The following is a 20,750-nucleotide window of genomic DNA, read 5'->3' on the forward strand; positions in this document are numbered from 1 at the left end:
GAGAAAAATAACTGCTTTACATACATGTTTAAAATCATCGAAAGCATGATATCAGGATTGTGTTCAAAATGTCTATGAAAACAGCAACTGATGAGCTGTGAAAGTCTGTATTTCATTAACTGACTAGTAACACTAATTAGAAAGATAGGTAGATAGGCTTCAGGCCTTTCAGAACAGAAACGTTAAGCTCTAGTTCATCGTTGGCACAAAAGAAACGTGCATAAGCTTAGTGGGAAGTGTGTTAAGCTCCTGTGCAGAATGCATAACTGAGGTTAACTACCTCTTCCTAACACTTTACATTTCACAGGGATTTTGATTTTAAAAGAAGCCTGTCAAGCCATGTGTAAGAGATGTGTGTGTAGTGTAAGGTGGTAGGAGATTTTGGAGGGGAGTCAGTTAGTCTGGGGAAAGGGGAGAAGGCCTTAAAAGGCAAGACAATCTGCTGTCCTCCCTAAGCTCTACCGCTGGCCACGGTATGCAGTGATTATAACGAATTGAAAATAACGAACAATTTGATCTAAACATTTATAAAGAAAAAAAATGTCGAATTGTTTAAAACATATTTTTGGGGGGTGGGGTAAGTGTTAAAACGGGCAGGTAGGGGTTTGGGGTGGGATTCATAATTAAGCAAAACGGGGGCTTGCGGGGAACCCCACATTAAAAAATATATTTTTTTCTCGTTGTAAATGTTTAGACCAAAGTGGTGTTCGTTATTTATTGGTTAGCTACAGTGGTTAAAGTGGGCCGGGGCCTGCTGGGGCTGGGCCCTGGCAGTCTCCAAAAAGTGGGACTGAGCCGGGGCCCTGCCGGGGCCCCCGTCCTACCACAACATCGGCGGGATGATGTGCCTGCAATGAAGTCAGGCAAGCTGACAGAAGTGGCAGCCAACCACAGCGACGCTGTGACTGGTTGCCACTTCCGTCAGTCATAGTAACTGCATCTAGTGACCCCTCGCGCGAGAGGTCACCAGAGGCAGTTACTGTCCCTTTGTTTCCCCAGGTCGCCGAGGCGTCTTTAACCCTCGGCGAACCTGGGGATTCCTCGACATATTTCGAGGTTTATAAAAGATGGCTTTGAAAGTACACATTTCAAGCCATCTTTTATAAAGCTTTGCCGACGGACAATTTTGTCCGTAGTCAAAGCTTTATAAAAGATGGTTTGAATTGTGTACTTTCAAAGCCATCTTTTATATACCTGAAATGTTTAAAAAAGTTGCCCTGAAAACTAGGCAAACCGTAGGGTATGCACACAAATATATATAAATGTTATACATTTGTGTGCGTACCTTACTATGGGTTGTGTACTTTGCAAGCCATCTTTTATAAACGTAGAAATATGTTACATATTTCTACGTTTAGAAAAGATGGTTTGCATAGTACACAAACCATAGTAAGGTACGCACACAAATATATAACATTTATATATATTTGTGTGTATACCCTACGATTTGCGTACTTTTAGGCCACGCCCCTCCCACAAGCCACGCCCCCAAATGAGGGCCCCCCCTCGATTTCTTACCCCACTTAAAGCCCTGGTTAGCTACAATCACATGTAACCTCTAGCCACTTGCAGGTAGGTCCCACTTCACTTTCTCGTTCTCTCTCTCTCTCTCTCTCTCTCTCTCTCTCTCTCTCTCTCTCTCTCTCTCTCTCTCTCTCTCTCTCTATCTCTCTCTCTCTCTCTCTCTCTCTCTCTTTTGGCTAATGAGGCAAAGGAGCAGCAAGTTGGTTGGCAGACAGAGAGCCACCTCTAGCCCCACTCTGCTTATAGACCAATGTGATGAATAATAAATTAATAAATAAACCTATAGCCAAAGTGGACAATGAATAAACAATCCTTTGCTGTGCAAAGAAGGGTAACAGCCTCCAGGCAAAAAACGAATATAAAACATTTTTCATTTCAGTTGGTAGTTTTAGTAGAGGTGCATCTGGCCTTTCACAGTGTATTATAAATGACCATATTTTGGGCATTCCGGAAAAAGGCCCCAAAATTCCAATATACCACCCTGTGCTAGAGTATTTTTATCTTCATCTAGCAATGTAGAGTCATTCATTTGGCAACTAGATGCGAAGTTGAAAACCTGAACATCATATCCTTAAACCAGAATTACAGACCATAAGCATATCATTCTTGCTGTTGGGCTGCTCCTGTATTCTGAGCTATGCTGCCCATCAATAAGAGTGCTGGAAAAGCAAGCTTACAGATCTCCTTTAAAAAGATTCCCAAAAGGGCCTTGCCTTGAGACCCTGATGTTTGAAATATGGGTGGGAGTTGATGATATTAGTGTTTCTCTGAAGTATCAAATTGCCACATTTCGGCTTAAGCACCACTGATCAAATAGAAAAGGGTAAATGTGCCGTGCTGCCATTTGAACACGTGTCCTTCTGATGGGTCTGAGATCGATTAGCGCATTTAATCGATGATTGTCATCTACGAGATGCTGCATCTAAAAAGGCATGGCTCCCTGAAAGGTCCAGTTACACACAGCTTTCTGGGGCAAGGACCAAGATCTTGCCTCACCTTGCTAGCTCAAGCAGGATATTGTCATGAGGCTGTGCTGCTCCAGAATAATATTGCTCTTCACCGCATGCCAAAAAAACGTAAGGGTAAATCTGACAGTCTTGAAATCCGACACAGTGGTGCACAATGTGGACTCCTACAGTGGCCCAAGCCCCTCCCTCACAGGCTCTCGGCATGTCCCCCATCTCCTGAAATGACCACATCTGTTACGGGAGAATGGGGGAACCAATGAAATAGTTGCTCTACCATTGGAAAGGGGATGGATCATGGAAACAATAATATCCTACACATCAACACAACACTGTACCTGAAGAATGGCTGGTAAGAAGCTCCAGTGCAGCTCAGTTGACATGTATCAAATTTCCGGAAATAGCAAAAGAGAGCAATCGGAACAGGAAGCGTTCCATTTACTCCTGGAAAAGCATGAAGCTGGGGCTCAGCAGAAATCCTGACGATGGCTAGGAAGACTGGGAAGCTGCAAAGTTGGTAGCAAAGTCATTCCTAAAGAAAGATGGAAGGCAGCCCTCTTACTATCCCCTCTTGCATACTTTGTGAAGAAACAGAGGCTGGCCTTTGAGACAACCTGGATTAAACGGGGGGTGACCCACAGGTACAATTGCTGGGTTGTACTGCACAAATTAAGCATTGACTGAATCTGGCAACTTACTTTCATACGGAGGTATGCACCACAAAGTGAAAGCGAGACACTTTCAGTAAACCCAAAGAAACATGAGGCTACTCGCTTGCACATGACAAATTCAGCCCCACCAGGACTCCGAGATCAAGAGCTGGCCAGGTGAAAGTTGGAACACCTTAAATCAGATTAGAGCCATCAGAATAAATGATCGGGACACTGCAAGCTCCTCACAGCTTAGAAATGCGGGTCTCATGCAAGCCTAAATCCCAAGACACAGAACATCAAAGAAGCTGTAGAGAAGGAACCCCAGGGGAAACCGGAAGGAAATGGAACCTGGCCAAACCAAGCACTGATTGCCTACTAGGAGGAAAAGAACCTGGAAACAAGGGACCTTCAATTACAAATCATCGTCACCCAGACATTCCAAAACATAATTCCCTCAGCCTACTACAGGATATTAGTTTGCATGTGTAGTGGTTCCTAAAGGCTAGATTCCTGAGTGGCCTGCTGCACACTAAACCATGGCCTTTGTTGCGCTTTTCACATCAGTGAATGTCCTCTGGCTGATAGAAGGCATCCTATAGTCGAGTGAGCATCTCAAATGTTGGAGAATGGCTGATATAGGAGTATGTTTCAATTTCGAGATGTGTTGAATATAGATCCCCTGTCTCTTTTTATGTACCTGCAGTCAAGGGTGCCTTAACTGCTATTGAGTGGGGAGAAGCTCCTCCTCTCACAAACAAATGGAAAGGGTCTAATCTCAAGGATGTTCCAATTTTGTGTTGACTCTCGAAACCACATGAGATCCTCAGAGTTAGCCAGCACTGGTAATCAATATAGGGTTGGATATTTTGGACAAACTCTAGGAGTCACTCTGTTTGGCTGCCTATCAAACTTTCATTGTCTCTCAATATAAGATGCACTCTATAAATCTATTGCACCAATGACAATACTCCCCCCACCCCAGGCATACCTGGAGAGGATGCAGACAAGAGGGTTAATATTGTCATTTATGGTGGACATGCAAGTACTCTCAGATATACAGGGGAGAGATACTTTCTGGGTTTACAGCATGTAGATACAATTGACAGACCTTTGCACTCCTCGCTTTTGCTTTTTGTGGTAAGTGAGGAAGAGGGGAAGTTTGGGGTCACAAGCTGTATGGTACATAATACAATTTCAGCTGCCTGGGTGAATTTAGCCATAGCCTAGAAAAAACCCACGCTCGCACCAAAGAAGGAATGGCTTATCAAGGATCAGACATTTATATTAGGGAGAGATGAACACACATTCGGAGCCAGGAAAGGCAGATTGACCAATCAGAATCTGCCTTTCCCAGGCACGATTCTGCATACACCGCCTGCTGTGGTGAAAAAAAGATAATCAACAAAATTTTAACATGTTTTCAGTGGCCGCTGTCATCCAAAAAGGGACAAAGTCCCTTTTCTCTGTTTATGGCAGCAATTTGTGGTCTTTTTTGTTCATTCCGATGGGAGATGTGCTGAGCACATCTCCCATCAGAATCACACAAAAAAAAATTATCTTCCCCCACCGGGAAATCCTGGGCTGCAAATATTTTTCTAAAAAGGTCAACCATTCGTCAACAGTGTTTTTGGCAAATGTATTTATAATATAACTTTCACGCCCCGCCATTAGGGCGGACATGGCGTTTAACGGGCCTCCAGCCTTAGGTGAGGCCCTCGATTTGCTCAGGCCTACCAAAGCTTTGGCTGGCGGGCCGTTAAACGCCATGTCCGCCCCAACAGCGTGGCGTGAAAGTTATATTATAAATACATTTGCCAAAAACATTGTTGAGGAATGGTTGGCCTTTTTAGAAAAATATACCCAGTTACGAAGAATGAGTCACTTGTAGAAATGCTCCTTATCTTTTAAGGCTAAAGAATTCTTCATTGTTGAATTGGTGGCTAAACACTTGTGGTCAGGGTCAGGAAAAGGGAGGAGAAAACACTCATATGTTTTGATAGAAATAATTTGAAACTAGACATGATGGACTATTGCAGAATTCATAACACATTATTGGTTTTAATCCCAAGAACTTGGTGTTGTTAATAAGTGCTGTAGGTAACCTGATTCCCTGTTTGACTGTTCCTGGTTTCAGAAATGTGTTGGGCAGGAAGGTGTCTAGTCAAATGGTCGACAGACAAATGATCGACAAGACAAATGGTCGAATTTTTTTTTAGTTATATATATTTTTTTAGGTTTTCGTTTAGGGAAAAAAAGGGGTTTTTAGCAAAAAAAGGGGGTTGGGGGGACTCCCCCCAAAAAAAAAAAATGTTAATAAACAAAAAAAAAGAATTCGACCATTTGACCTGTCGACCTTTTGGTGTCGACCATTTGTCCTGTCGACCATTTAAATTCGACCAGTTGACCTACAACCGGGCAGGAAGCCCTAGTGATGATCTGATTTTACCTACGATGAAGAGAAGCAACATGTACTTGGAGTTATTGTGTTTTTATTATTTCGTAGGGTCATGATTGTATGTGTTCCCTCTTTAAAATTAAAAAACTCTGATTGAGACAAAGAAAGGAAAATATAGTAATGTTGAACACAATAAAGAAATAATAGAAAAGTTCTACATTCTAATTAAAATAATAATAATATTTTATTTAAAAAATGAAATCCTAAAAAGAAATAAAACACCAACCTGAATCTACATGAACATATCAAACTGTATCTAAATGTTTCAGTTTAATGGTGAGCAAATAAAGTTGCCTTACAGTCAAGCTCAAGCCGTAAAAAGCCATGGAAGCTCAACCATTGCCTACCGAATGAGTTACATCATATCATATGGAAAGGTGGGGATCAATCACAAAGGTCAGGCTGGTCAAGTGGGCACCTAGAGCATATTAATAAAGGGCTCGACTACAATTAACATTTCTTTGTTTTATTGTTTGACATAATTGTATGGGCAGAATGTGCAGCTGATTCAAACATGAAAGATTCTGACTTATTGAATATCGCGCCATACCATATTTCACTAACCACCATATCCGCTAAATAAACAGCAGCAGACATTTTGATATAAAAATCGATATCCCTCAAACTAAAAGAGAAGAAGAAGGGGAGAAATCATCTGAGATGAAAGCAGTAATCCACTTCAGGAGTAGTCATTTTTCCCAATTCTGCTAGACAAATAGCACAAGGAAGTTGTCTGTCTTCTAACATAGTCTCTGGTGCATCAAGGCAGATGGAGAAATTGGACTTTTGGCTTTAGATAGCCAGGATACAGTCCAAGCTGCTGGGACTGTAAGTTACTTTGACTAAAAAGTATGCAACATTGCACGTAGACTCTGAGCTGGAAATTTCACCCCAAAAGATCAAACTAAAGTTGCTTTAATTCATTTTATAATTTGACGACATAGGGTCTCATTACAAGTGAGGCGGTAAGTGGTTAACGGCGACGGTAAGGGTGCCGGCGCCGTTAGCACCGTACCGCCTCATTACGAGGTTCCCTTGCGGGACTTGCTCTGGACGTCTGGTCAGACCAGACGTCCTTTGCGGGTCTCGCGAGGGGACCAGCATGCTAACAACGGGCACGTCATTAACGGGAACGTTATTAGCATGCTCCCCATTCCCGTTGAGCTCTATGGGGGCTCAAATGGGAATGGGGATGGTCCGGTTCTGAGTTCCCTGAATGGGGAAATACCGGGCCCTCCAAAGTCGGAATGGCCTGGTATTTCCCCATTCAGGGACCACTGACCTGGACCCAATTTTGGAGGCAGCCATGCCCTTACACTCATCCGGCATTTGCAACCGCCTTGAACACATGGATCTAGATGTGCTCCAAACTCGTAATGAGGCCCATAAACTTGATCATGGAAGTTTGATCATCTCTTTCTAATTACTGAGTATGATTTAAAAAATTGCCGTTTTAGCACAATATTACCAGGGGAAAATAATCTACCACAGAATCGTCTTCTGGTGGTTACTTTAGGCACCAAGGTTTTCCATTCAGGGTGGCAAGTTAATAGTCTAATTTACGAGGGATCATGCAAAGCACTTCATGTTGTCTCACAATGTGGACTGATAAAACAAACATCTTTCGTGGTGCACTATCTCTCCAAGACAGGAGATCTTTCTGCCAGTAGCAAGCTAGGCTTCACGCTGCGAAGTGAGTAACGCAGGAAGGCCTGGGAACATTAAAAGTAGGTTCCTTGGTAAGAGGTTTACCCTTGAAGTACGGTGAAGTCCTCTGGTGGCATTTGTCCAAGACAAAATAACATCAACTTCTCTGTCTAAAAACAGGCTTATTTTCGGGGGTAAAATTGGTGACCTTAAGGCAGTGGTCTTCAAACTTTTTTGGCCGGGGCCCCCCTGAGCAAAATTTGGGCAGGTCGGGACCCCCCAGAAATGCCAAATGGACACTATATATTTTGCACTGTCACCTGCTCCCATCACAGTCGCTGGGCTCCCTCATCCCATTCCTACCCTGGTCTCTTCCCACCCCATCACACACCCTGGGCTCTCCCCACTCTGCTCCCACCACTATCACATGGTTCCCACCCATTGTGCTCCCACCATAGTCCCTGGGTTCCCCCATCCCGTTCCCATCACAGTCTGAGGGCCAGTGGCGGCTGGTGATTTTTCTAAGTGGAGGGGCATAACTATTTCCCCCAAAAATGCCATAGCAACCGAGCATAATGAGGGAGCCCGAACCAATAAAAGGGATTTCCGGGGGGAGGGGGTTTCCCCCTGTGAATTCTTTTTTAAATAATGGGTTAAAATGTTGCATTGTAGAGCATAGCTTTAACAAAAAAATTGGCAAATAGCCAAACAGTTTGCAATTGGTGCTGGGGGGCCTAGGTGGCAGGCATGACATTTTTTACTGGACATCTATGGTAGATGTCCAGTAAAAAGATACCATCCCTGTCCCCTGGGCCCCACTGGGCCTAACACAATTAACACGATTATGTGTGTATGCAAGGCGCTGCACATTCATACAGCAATCACTCTATCATTCACACGAGCATCCATCACCATACACTCACTCATAACATAAGCATACATGCATCCATACACATGTTTTAATAAAAACAATGAACATAAACGTACCTTCTGCATTGGCCTGCGTTTGGGTGCTGAAACGTCCTGCTCCAGGCTGCTCGGTCCATATGTGCGAGGAGGCGCAGGAGCTCCCCCTCGGACATACAGACATGCAGTGCCCCAACCAGCATTTCCAATGAGCTATGCAATGCTGGCGAAGCAAAACACCCCAGCATTTGCATGGCTCAGTGACAATGTGCGGCTGGGGAACTAAACTGAACTGTCAAAGGGAACAGTGTTTCCCTTTGACAGTTCAGCCAGCCCAGGAGCACTCCATCAGCTTGAAAAAGCAGCTGAGGGAGTGCTCACTGTTTCACTGGGCTGGCTCCTTAGTTCCTCCATGGGTGAGGGGCCACAGGTGGGCGCCAACTCGCCATTATGGATGAACCACTAGGCTCAGACTGGGCTATAGGGCAATGTCTGTACCAAAAGTAAATGTAAAATGCTAGTGTGGGCCAGTCAAAATGGGCTGATGAGTTGATGAGTAGCTTAACTATGCAGTTAGTAATTTTGACCATTGTTGCTGAATATATCACAATTCACTTACATTTTAACACAAAGCACCCCATTGGGTACTATTGAAACAGTGGGCCTCATTACAACCCTGGCAGTAGCTGTGCCGGTAAAATCAGCACGCTGCCGCCGGAGTTGCATCCGGGTCCGGCATCTGCGAATGGGCAATTACCGGATCATGCCGAGTTAGGCAGACCTGATAATTGCCCTTTCGCGGGTGCCGGTACCGGTAGATCCCCATTCCCATTTGAGCCCAATAGGGCTCAATGGGAATGGGGAGCTTGAATGCACCGGCACCGTTAATAACGGTGCCGGTGCATCAGATGATCTGTGCTCGCGGGTGCCGCACGGCCTGCCAGGTCAGACCTGGCAGGCTGTCGGGCACCCGCGAGCACAACTCTTACTATGGCGGTACGGTAGCAACGGTGCCGGTAGCTTACCGGCACCATTGTTAGCGTACTGTCATAGTTGTAATGAGGCCCTGTCTGTGACTAAAGAAATGAATATCCATTTGCAACTGCGGGCCACTTTTTCATTGTTGCCTGAGACAGTTTCATGCTTCAGCCCGACCATGTGAGCCACCGCTGCCCATTTCTTCCAATCTAAAAAAATAAATAAGAAATGTACATTTCATGCTGAGTTCTCAGGGCCCCGCAGGGATGCACCCGCGTACCCCTGGGGTGTTGCGCCCCACAGTTTGAATACCGCTGCCTTAAGGGGTATGGTTTATATACATGCACTAAATTGTGACAAGTCTTTTTTTACATGTTTCCAATTTAGCCCTTTTCACAAGGTATTAACTCTAGGGATAATTCATTGGAAAAGCTATCCAACATTATGTGGATATGGGCATGAAGTTATGTTAATGATTCTGGTGATAACAAGGGCAGATAGGGCTATTTGAACATTTGTGGTGGCAGTGACGTGTAGCGTACAATTCTATTAGTTGGATAATGCACAACACACTTGTGTTGCATTCATAATATTTTTTCTCTTTCACAGCCCAACTTTTGTATGGATTTAATGTAAACACATTTATTTGTAACCTTTTTTGGTCTTCTATTTTAAGGCACATTTTTGATGATACCTATTGAACCAGAACACTTTGATTAAAAACTCAGAACTCAAGCATTTCTAGTAGGGATAATGGTCATTTTGATACTTAATGCAATTTGCTTTCAATTATATAATTACAGTGATAACTATAGAAAAATATAGATTAATCGATGCATTTACTAATTAATACCTGTGTGTTCTAAACTGGGACTTATACCATGCACTGCTGCCACTTGCATGGTCTCCAGGTGCTCTGGAAGACCTGAATGAGGGAGTGGGTTAGGTTAGAGTGGAGACAGGGAAACTGCAGAACATCTTTTGTGCTGTGTTGATGTGTGCATTTGTAAGTACCTGGGTACTGTGTGCGGGTCTGTTTATGCATGGTGTGTAATACTAATGAATAGCTGTAAGAGACAATCTAAATCGAGATATAAATAGTGGTTATATATGATATTATATGAGATTTAAGAAATACTATAAATATTTGTAGACTGAGGATCCTGACAAGTGCACCACATCACTGCTATCAAGATAATATGCTGCACAGTGTTGCCAATCCTGTAACCATTAAAACTGTCTAATGAATTCATCTTTTTCTGCCAGAAAAAGAAAAAACAACCAATGTCCTCTTCCACTTCTAATCTTACTACCTTAGAATCCACTCACCTCGAGGACAAGGAGGAGTACAGGAAATTAACCTGTGGTGTCCTCCAACACATTTGCCACTTTCAGTCTTAACACCTAAGAAAGGCTAGGAGGGAACAGTGTCTTCCCAAACTGAAGATTAAGTCCAGCCCCAGTTTAAATGATCCACCTGCTCTTGCCAATAAGCATTCTCTTTGCAAAACCAACCCAGGCCTTCCTGTTGCAGACACCTATGCCATGGCTTCCGCCAGAGTGACTCTCACAGCATCCTCTTTGTTGTTACCTCACCTGACTTTGGACCCGGTACATGGTCCCCTTTCTCTCTCCTATCGCCTCTTCTGCCATTAATAGTGGCACCAGCTGGGAGGTTCTCCTTGACCTCTTCTCCATTTCCAGGGTCATCATTAATGTCTATCGGAATGGAACCATCATGGTTCAGGGTCCTCAGCGCAACTTTCTTCTCTTTGATAGGCTCCTACCTCATCTCTCAAACCTTACCTCTCCCCCTGGACAGGCTCCCTTGCCTGGTGTGCCTTCCTCCTCCTCTGCACAGGCTCCCTTGCCTACTGTGCCCTCTGCCTCCTCTGCACAGGCTCCCTTGCCTGTTGTGCCTTCCTCCTCCTCTGCACAGGCTCCCTTGCCTACTGTGCCCTCTGCCTCCTCTGCACAGGCTCCCTTGCCTGTTGTGCCTTCCTCCTCCTCTGCACAGGCTCCCTTGCCTACTGTGCCCTCTGCCTCCTCTGCACAGGCTCCCTTGCCTGTTGTGCCCTCTGCCTCCTCTGCACAGGCTCCCTTGCCTACTGTGCCTTCCTCCTCCTCTGCACAAGCGCCCTTAACTTGCCTCACTGTCCCGACTCTCTTGTCAGCCTTGGCTCTTTTGCCATTCTCCACTATCCCTCTGGCTCTCTTGCCACCCTCAGGGTGTGAGGGGCACCACCGTCCCCTGCGCTCGCCCCGCAGAAATCCTTCAAAGATGGGAAACTGCTCCATATTGCCACGCTTATCTCTCGCTTTGCTGTCAAACACTCGTCCGACATTTGCAACCGCCTTGAACGCATGGATCTAGATGTGCTCGCCTTCACAGAGACATTGTTCAAGGACAGCTCTGTCACGAGCTTTGACACACTCCTTCCTGAAGGATACAAGATCCTCTCTATGCCCAGGCCCAAGGGGACAGGAGGGGGAGTGGCGTTGATCTTCCCAGAATAGATACTTTTGTCCATTATCCCCACTCAGGCCTACTCGTCCTTCGAGTGCCTAGTCTGCAGGCTCTCACTCTCTCCTAAATCTTCTCTCCTTATAGCCACCTTCTATCGGCCACTAGGACAGTCCACTCTCTTCCTCTCAGAATGGGCTGACCTGGCCTCCTCTCTACTCTCCTCCTACTCTCAACTCCTCCTGCTGGGTGTCCTCAATATCCATCTGGACTTTCCTGACTCCTCAGGACCTTCCGCAACCTCTGCGATTCTCTCTCCCTCTCTGTTTTACCTTCTAGCTCAATGCACACAGCAGGCCACACTTTGGATGCTCTCATCGCTACTGACATCCCTCTCTCTATTGCTCTCACAACCTCTCTCTCTTGGACAGACCACTCTCTTCTCTCCTCACACTTAAAGCTCTACTCTCCTCTTGCATCGGCACACCAGGTGTGGCCACTCGGTTTCAAAGTCACCAGACCCATGAAAAGAGTGAAAGCATATGCCTTTGCCTCCACCTACTCTTCGCCTCCTACTCCTGTGGCTGACTCCAACCCTGACACAGCCCTCGCTAACTTCAATCTCTCTGTCTCTAACACCCGTGATACTCTTGCCCCTGTCATGAGGGTCCGACTGAAGCCTTCCAAAAAGTGCAACTCTTGGTATGACTCTGATCTGGCTGCCCTTAAATGCAAGTGTAGGCAGCTGAGCGGAAATGGAATTTGTCAAGCGGGCCCTCTGACAAACTGGCCTGCTGCCTCCTCCAAAGGCAATATCTACTCTGCATCCACACCAAGAAAAGAGCCTTTATTCAAGCCCACATCTCCGCGGCATCAAACAATATGGCAGAGCTTTTCAAAGTCTGTAAGGAACTGGCCAATCCTGCAGCAGCCTCCTCTTGGGTCACACCCACACAGGACCTTTACTCTGCCCATGCTGCACACTTCACTGCAAAAACATAAGACATTCTTTCCTCTTTCGCCACCACACCTCATCATACACCAACACCTCTGGAGCCTTCCTTGGCCCCTCCACCACTTCTCCTCTCTTCTCTCACTCCCATCACACCTAATGAGGTCACCAGACAAGTCTGGTCTATGAAGGCCTCGTCCAAACAGGTGGACCCCTGCCCCTCCAAAACCATTAAGGACAACATTGACTCTCTTGCTCAAGCCTTGGCTGATCTCTGCAATCTCTCCTTTGCCACTGAGTTTTCCCAACTTCTCTTACGCACTCCCTTGTGCACCCTCTGCTCAAGAAAACCTCTGCCGATCCCTCCATTCTGGCATCTCTATCACCCCTTTCCTGAGCAAACTCCTGGAGAAGCTGGCTATCTCTCAGCTCACCCTCTACACGGAATCTGCTGGTACTTCCATGACCATCAGTCTGGCTTTAGAGCATCCAGAGGCATGGAAACTGCTCTTCTGAAAACCTGTGAAGAGCTTCTCTCAAATCTTGACACCAACACTCCCTCTGTCCTCCTTCTTCTTGATCTCTCCTCTGCCTTTGGCACGGTAAACCACAACATCCTGACTGCATGTCTCTGTGACACTCTGGGAATCACAGGTCAGGCTCTTGTGTGGTTAACCTCCTTCCTTTCCGATCGCCCATCCCACGTGGGTCGTTTCTCTCTATCACTCTTTCAACCTGTGGCGTTCCCCAGGGTTCTAACTTATCCCCCCTGGTTCTTCACTGTCCACATAGCTGCCCTGGCACGTGGGATTGCCACTTTCATCTCTAACATCCAGTGTTATGCTGATGACACGCAACTCTTCTACAGGCTGCCCTCCCCACCTCCTCTACCTCGCTCATATCTGACTGTATGTCCGCAATTCAGTAATCGTGTGTTGCAAACGACCTCTGCCTCAACGTTAGTAAGACTGAGATCGTTCACATTGGGACTACTGCTCCAGCTTTCCCACTCACACTCTGGCCCGGCCTCCCTTGGACCTACGCCCAAACCCACCTGTGAGGCAAATAACCTTAGGGTCATATTCGACTCCAATCTCTCCTTCTCCACTCACATTTTGGACATTTCTAAAAAGTACAACTACCAGCTGCACCTCCTCAGAGGTACTCCCACCTTCCCCCAGCGGCTCATTGTCACTGTCTCCAGAGCCCTGGTTCTCCCAAGGCTGGACTACTGCAACAGCCTCTTTCTCAACCTCCCTGCCTCAGCTTATCACCCTCTGCAACTCATCCCGAACAGAACCGCAAGACTTATCCTTGGCCTCAAGCCCAGCGACCGCATCCCTCCACTGGCTCCCTGTGGCTGCAAGGATCAAGTTCAAGACCCTCTGCATTGTCCACAAGGCTTTCTGGGACCTGGGACCTACCTATCTGGAATGATGCCTACCTAAATGTTGTCCTTCCCGAGCCCTCCATTCATCTACCTCCAACCTTCTGGGAGTGAGCCGGTTCTCCAAGCAGAGATTTGGAGGGAGATCTTTATCCTCAGCAGGTGCCTCTCTCTGGAATAGCCTCCCTGCCGCCCACCATCTTGAGTCTGATCTCCTTAGGTTCCGGAAGCTCCTTAAGACATTCTTCTTCTCTTCTTCCTTCTCTCTCTCCTTCTACCCTGCTAACCTCTCCCCGCTCTATCCCTCTCTCCCTCCTTTTCCACACAGCTTGCCGACTGGCCGCCGGGTGTACCTCAGAGTATCAGAGGTCCCTGGTACCCTCGCCAGTCCTCTCACACTTGCCTCGAGGCCTGCACTTGCCTCATTTTTAATGCACTTGGTCAGTGACCCATGAGAGTGGCATCTCTCTGCACTTACCCCAGTTCCAACTGACTGGGTGCACTTGGCCTCCCCCACACCTCTTTGTGCACTTGCCCCTCCTCTTGTACCCTCTGTGCATTTGCATGATCTGAAAGTACCATGTCTTGAAGTTTGTCTATCTTCCCCGTCTCCCCACCTTGCATGGTGGCACCTCAATGCACTTGGAAAAACTGCAGAATCGTCGTCAGACCTATTTTCTGTTATCTACACTGTTATTTGTAATATATGCACTTACTCTGCCTGTGCAGACTTGTATCTTTCAGAAATTCAAGGGCTCTGAATGACTGTTGTTTTTTTCCCCTTGTTCCCTCCCGCTTTGAGCGCTTTGAAACACTTCCCTTGTGTATAGGCGTTTTACAAATAAACATTACCATACCAAAGGATAGCAACTTATTTCTCCAAGGATATGCCTGCCTCAGGTTTTGAGACTCTGGAATTTTATCAAGGCTCAAAGTACTACTTCCTAACATATCAGGGCACGCTGGAATGTCACTTAACTCTTGCTCTGAGCTCTCACAGTCTAACCTCATCACACTCAATCAGGCAGGACACTTATTCATCAGGGTTAAGTGGGTGGGACCACTTACAGATCTTATAGGACTAAAGGACACCATCATCACGTCATGTTTGATAACCTGCATCATGTATTCAAAGTCTTCCAAGCTCATTTCTCTACTATCCCTGTCTACTGCACATGTTGGCTCTTTTCTAGGGTTAACATAGGGGTTCTTACCTCTCACTCACACGCGATGCCCTGGAGTGTGGGCATTGGAGATCGTATAGCCTTGATGTGCTACTCACTACAGGAGGCAAATCTGAAGAGAAGTCTGCGTAGCCCCTCAGCTACTCGAGTAGATGTGGTCACAGCCCCTGAAATCAATGGGAGGGACCTGATTCTCCCCTTCTGAGGGTACTTAATCCAGTCCCCTATTATTTTCAGAGCAAGCCACTGCCTGATGAGACATTTGCTGACCCAATCCTGGCTACTTACCATCTGAACCCAGAGAGTCACTCCTGCCTGGAGGATGCCCATTGTGCTCACAGACTGGTTGTAAATTAACAATTATGGGAACACAATGAAGGACCGCCCTTGAACTGCAAGAATTAGGGGGTGGACTGGGTGGGTGGGGGGGCTTGGTGACAACAATCGTGTTCAAAGCTCCCTTGTACATTAATGTGTAATTGCTCAGAGAAGATGCATTTGGTATAATAAGCCTGGGAGCCCTTGATTCTCCCAAAGACTTACCACGCAGTGAAGTGCAACTTCTGAGTTCTTTGGGTTTTGCCACAACTGGAAACTTATCAGCACATTTTGTTCAGTTCCAAGTACCATGTAGCGTTTACCAGAGCCCCTAGCAACCAAAGAGCCTATTACACCCATGTCTCCTACACATCCAGATTAAAAGAATGAAAAGGATTTACTTGGGATAAATTTAGCCCGTACATATATTCCGAATATTCAAGAAGGAGAAGAAATACATTCTGGGATTCCGTGTAGGAGAGATTGTTCTGCTTCATGTATCCGCAGGAAAATAAATGTTTACGTGGTTATGACCCATATTAGCTGCTGTCATAATGTTTTTTCTATGTACCTTCTAATGAATGTTGTTGGTGCCAGCCAATGAGCCATGTTCTTTGCTTCCCAGTGTCACATGACTTCTGTTTTTACCCAATACTTGTGCAACAGGATTTCAGACCGCCCAATAAGTCTCCACTGGAAACAAGGATGAGAGAGAAGCTGATTCTCCGTCCCAAAAAGCTATCTTATGACACCGTGCCCTCCCAACGCCCCGCCTCTGACGCAGAGGTGAACACCTGCAGACGGCCACTCCTCAGCACGGACAGCAGTCCGCGCGGACCCATGAAGCATGACCGGAGGAGGCAGTGTTTCAGCCTGGACGACCTGTGGCTCATAGAGGAGCGGAGGCAGAGAAGGAAACTAGAGGACATTCAGTCCAGCAGGCATGTGCAAGCTGCGCGCCTTCCTGAGGACCTGCTGGAAGTAAGACATCTATATCCTCCCTCTTGTCTGGTGCTTTCCTCTCTCCGCTCAAACACTTTCTGCTGCTGCCAACATTTCTTTGACGCCTGGACATTTTGCTCTTTTCCAACTGGACTTTTCAGCCTTTTCTGTCATCTTTCTTCTCTCCTCAAGATTTGTAGCTGACATGCTTTAAGGTTCTGTGATGCTGGAGATCCTCAGTCTGACACGTATAGTCCTCCTTTTGAGGATGATTTTTGCTTGAGGGAGGTAGCTGCATAGGAGATTTACCTCTGGGCGGTGAGTAGTGACCTCAGATTCCAGAAATCAGTAGATTTGTTTATGCTAATAACACCATTCAATGTGTGAAGCAACATATGTATCCTCAATACAAGGCACAAAAAGACTGATTTCTTTAGTGCACGAGAATGTATGTTTATTTAAGGGCTATTGAAAGTGCTGGTATAAAACTTCCAAATGTTGATTAGATTCATTTTTAATACACACACTGAAGTTGCAATAATAGGAGGTTCCTTGGCTTTTCAGGTGAGACCATCAACACACATGATCTTCTGAAGTGCTCCCTTTAGTTAGTATCAACCTATACCGGCCACAATTCATTAACATAAATGCAGAAGGCTCTCCAATGCTGACTCCAACATTAAGAGTCATTAAGAATCCCCATCACGAGTCCAAAGACCTGGGGTGTACTCCAGTGACAGCTGCCAGCGCATGCCAGTCACATTTCATGTTATCAAGCACAGCTAGACACCTAGGCTTACCCAAGTGCTCACACATAATCGGAGGGAGGCCATTAATGCTGGACTGCAAATCAGGTCCCTTGGTCGCTAGCATATGGCACTTTGCGCTCCCAACGCCTCGCCTCTGACGCGGAGGGTAACACCTGGAGACGGACACTGCTCAGCATGGACAGCGGTTTCTAATTTCTTAATCCAAGAAAATGTGGTCAGCAACAGGCCAGAAAAAAAATACTTCAATTCTCTACAGTCGCAGAACCGAGCTGTACTATGCTGCAAAACATCTCCATGCTCTACTAGAACCTACTGAAGCCATGATTTTTTACTCTCTTATTTGACTCTTTTTTTCCTTCTTTTTGGTCTACTTCTCTTGGTATATTGTATGGTAAACTGTTCATGTATCTGCCTATAGCTGTTGGTTGTGCTGCTGCATTTCTGCTGCTGCAAATACGCGTGTTTCTCTTAGGCTACGCTGGTGTGGATCTCGCTACATTGTGTGTGCATGCAGTTGCATCTCATGCAGTTGCAGTTGCATCTCATGTAGATCCAGGTGCATCTCACATGCCTACATCTTGCGTGGAGGCAGTTATATCTCATGTGGGCTCAGCTGGATCTTGCATTTACATAGCAGCATCTTGCGGGGAAACAGTTCCATCTCACGTGGATGAACTATGGCAAGCTTTCTCCTTGCAGCTGGTGCAGAACACAACTCAGACAAAAGGAGGATACAGGATGAGCAGTCGGTAGTGAGACTGCCTCTGATGCTCCAGAAACAAGGTGCAGAAGACACATAGGACGAGTGCATACATTCTCTCTTGTGGAGTTGACCACCTACAGATTCCACCATCAGAATTCATCTTCACCAGGACTGTTGGTTATTCATCAAAGCAGGCAACAGCAAAGCTAATGGATCTGCTCCAGCCAGTGAGATTCGATTTTACAATAGGATTCTGCGTGTTCGTTATTGGTGATGTGTAAATGGATGTCAACGGCGGGAGGCATCACCAGCATGAAGCCACACTTACTGGAGACAGCCAGCAGTAAAGAGACAGTAAAGAAAGGAGGTGACGGGTATCCTTGGTTATGCGCCACAATTGAATGTATTATAAAGTCTTACATTTCTTATTCAACTTATTTGACAATTGCATGATTTTTCCCTCGACACGTGTTTCCCCACCTCTTTACAGCAGTTCGTCAGGAGGATACTTTATTTGAATTATTTCACTTTTCGTGTTATGGGTCTAAATCTTGATATGTTGCGCCAAATTTGTAAGTCAGGATAAGGGAAAAACCATTTTTCCTTATGTTTTTTCTTCTTAGGGTGTTACCCCATGGGTTAACATGCCGCGAGGAGCAACATCGCCGTGGGAAACCAGACTATCTTTTGGAAAATAGGTACCACGCTTAGAAGAAAAAACATAAAGGAAACGGTTTTTCCCTTATCCTGACTTACAAATTTGCTGCAATATATCAAGATTTAGACCCATAACACGAAAAGTGAAACAATTCAAATAATGTATCCTCCTGATGAACCGATGTAAAGAGGTGGGGAAACACGTGATGAGGGAAATATCACGCAATTGTCAATTAAGTTGAATAAGAAATGTAAGACTTTATAATGCATTGAATTGTGGCGCATAACCAAGGATACCCGTCACCTCCTTTCTTTACTCATTCAGTCATCATATATTGGGCAGCCTCAATATCGGAGTATCCAGTCCTTGCAACCTACATATTAGAAATCAACCAGCAACCTATAACTTATTAACAAAAGGGACTCGCCACCAGTTGCATAAAGGCTGTGTCATCTATTATAAATGCTTAGCGGCAGTAGCGTAATGTTATTCTGCAAAGCACTACCGCCTCTTTGTAGTGGCCATTATGTCACTGATTCCGCCAGGGCTTTCTCTCTCTAGCCACACTTCTCTTGAAAGGTCCTCCTTCTGCAATAGACCTTTACCACGCAAGGCCCTGTGCACACCCCCACTCTCTATATGTCATTTCTGCCCTAGTCCCAGACACAGCCGTCTCCTGTGGGCTAACAGCACATGTGAAAAAAACTATCCTTACATTATTCAAATATGAAGAAGACCACAAATCGAATTATAGAAACGCTTTTGACATCGCTGAAATCACAATGTGAACAGCTCTACAGTCCTTATGCCAATATGTATGTTACAGCATGACTGGCTTGTTCATGAGCTCACCACCAGACCAAAGTGTCAGCCACTAACTAATTTCCACAAAAGACAGTGTGTTTCCTCACTTTTTGAAATGCAGACTATTCGTTGAGGATGCGGTCACATACGCAATACTGTGGGGTCCTTCTCTTACAAGAAAACCACATCTGGATCCCGGTTTTCTATCTCAAAATGTATCAATCAATACCTTAAAATAATATATAATAAAAAATAAGATGGGCAGACACAGGCATGCCCAAGAGACATCTGAAAATGTATTATGGATGTCACTGATATACCCAAGGGGATCTATGAGGTCCCTCAACCTAAACCTGCCTTATACATGCAGCTATGAGAAATGAAAAACGGGCAGTCACATATGACCCCCATTTGTATCCTCAGAAAAATTAATATAATTAAATTCCTACTTGAGCTGAGATGCAATGTATACCCTGACAGTGAGTCCAGAATTTCAAACTCAACAATCCAGGTCAGTGAAAGCCTTACTGCCATGTGAGATGTGTAAGCATTTCGCAGGAACCAGGGACTCTGCTGGAATAGACGCCAGCTAAACTCATAGATACTCCACTACACACATAGTAAGAGAATAACATGAGATATTCATGGAAGAGAGAGGAAGTGTCTTTAGACATCAACACAAACTCCTACTGAAAAGAAAAATAACCAAGTTAGAGGATACGTACCTGGAACCAGCTAAGCAATGGCGACAATTTATTATATGCGTTTCCCAATACAAAAGTAAAGAGTGGTGTCCTACGGGTAAATCGTCTAACAATTATTTGATGCAAGGGTGCAGAAAGAAGACTCTGACATGGGGGGCCATAGTGTTTGCTATAAACATTCATTCAAGAGCAAAAAGGAAAAGAAACCACTATCTCTCCCTAGTTCTGAGGGATTTCCCTGCCTCAACTAAAATACCTAGTGTCAGAATGTCCAAGGCACAAGTCCCAATGTCCGGTGTCAACATCCTTACTCTCTCCCTTACACACTAAGCTAACTAATTCAAAAAGAGATGTCCAGAGGAACGACCCTGTTCCACTGGACAAAAGGCCGTTTTTTTGTGGTAAGAAATGTGATTAGTTCCTTGGGTCCCAGATCCTGGTTAGCTGCCTTGGCTTCCTCTAGCCAAGTACTGCGCTGAAGAAGAACAACCTGGATGCTCTTTCCAAGCTGTAGTGGCTCCTTGACCCTGGGGTGCAGACCTGGTTTTCTCTGACCAAGTACTGCGACAAAGAAGAGCTGATTGGATGTGCATTCTAAGCTGTAGTGGGTCATACAAACTTGGTTCACTAATTTGCCAAGTACTGTGTGGACTTTCCACTGCCTTCCAATTCTCTTTGTTTGGTTGCGAATCCCAAACCCGCAATTCTGGCTTTAGTTTTCCCTTTTGTGGACTTG

General features: G+C 45.5%; 1 protein-coding gene across 1 annotated transcript in view; it reads left to right on the forward strand.

Annotated features, from left to right (window-relative positions):
• Positions 1-20,750, forward strand: part of ARHGEF4 (Rho guanine nucleotide exchange factor 4) — a 399,330-nt gene that overhangs the window by 27,453 nt on the left and 351,127 nt on the right. The window contains exon 3 of the mRNA XM_069617840.1: positions 16,100-16,414. Coding sequence (XP_069473941.1) covers positions 16,100-16,414 — 315 coding nt within the window. The remainder of the gene's footprint in view (positions 1-16,099; positions 16,415-20,750) is intronic.

The sequence above is a fragment of the Ambystoma mexicanum genome, chromosome 10, assembly GCF_040938575.1.
Source record: "Ambystoma mexicanum isolate Mex_15411 chromosome 10, UKY_AmexF1_1, whole genome shotgun sequence".
NCBI classification, from domain to species: Eukaryota; Metazoa; Chordata; class Amphibia; order Caudata; family Ambystomatidae; genus Ambystoma; species Ambystoma mexicanum.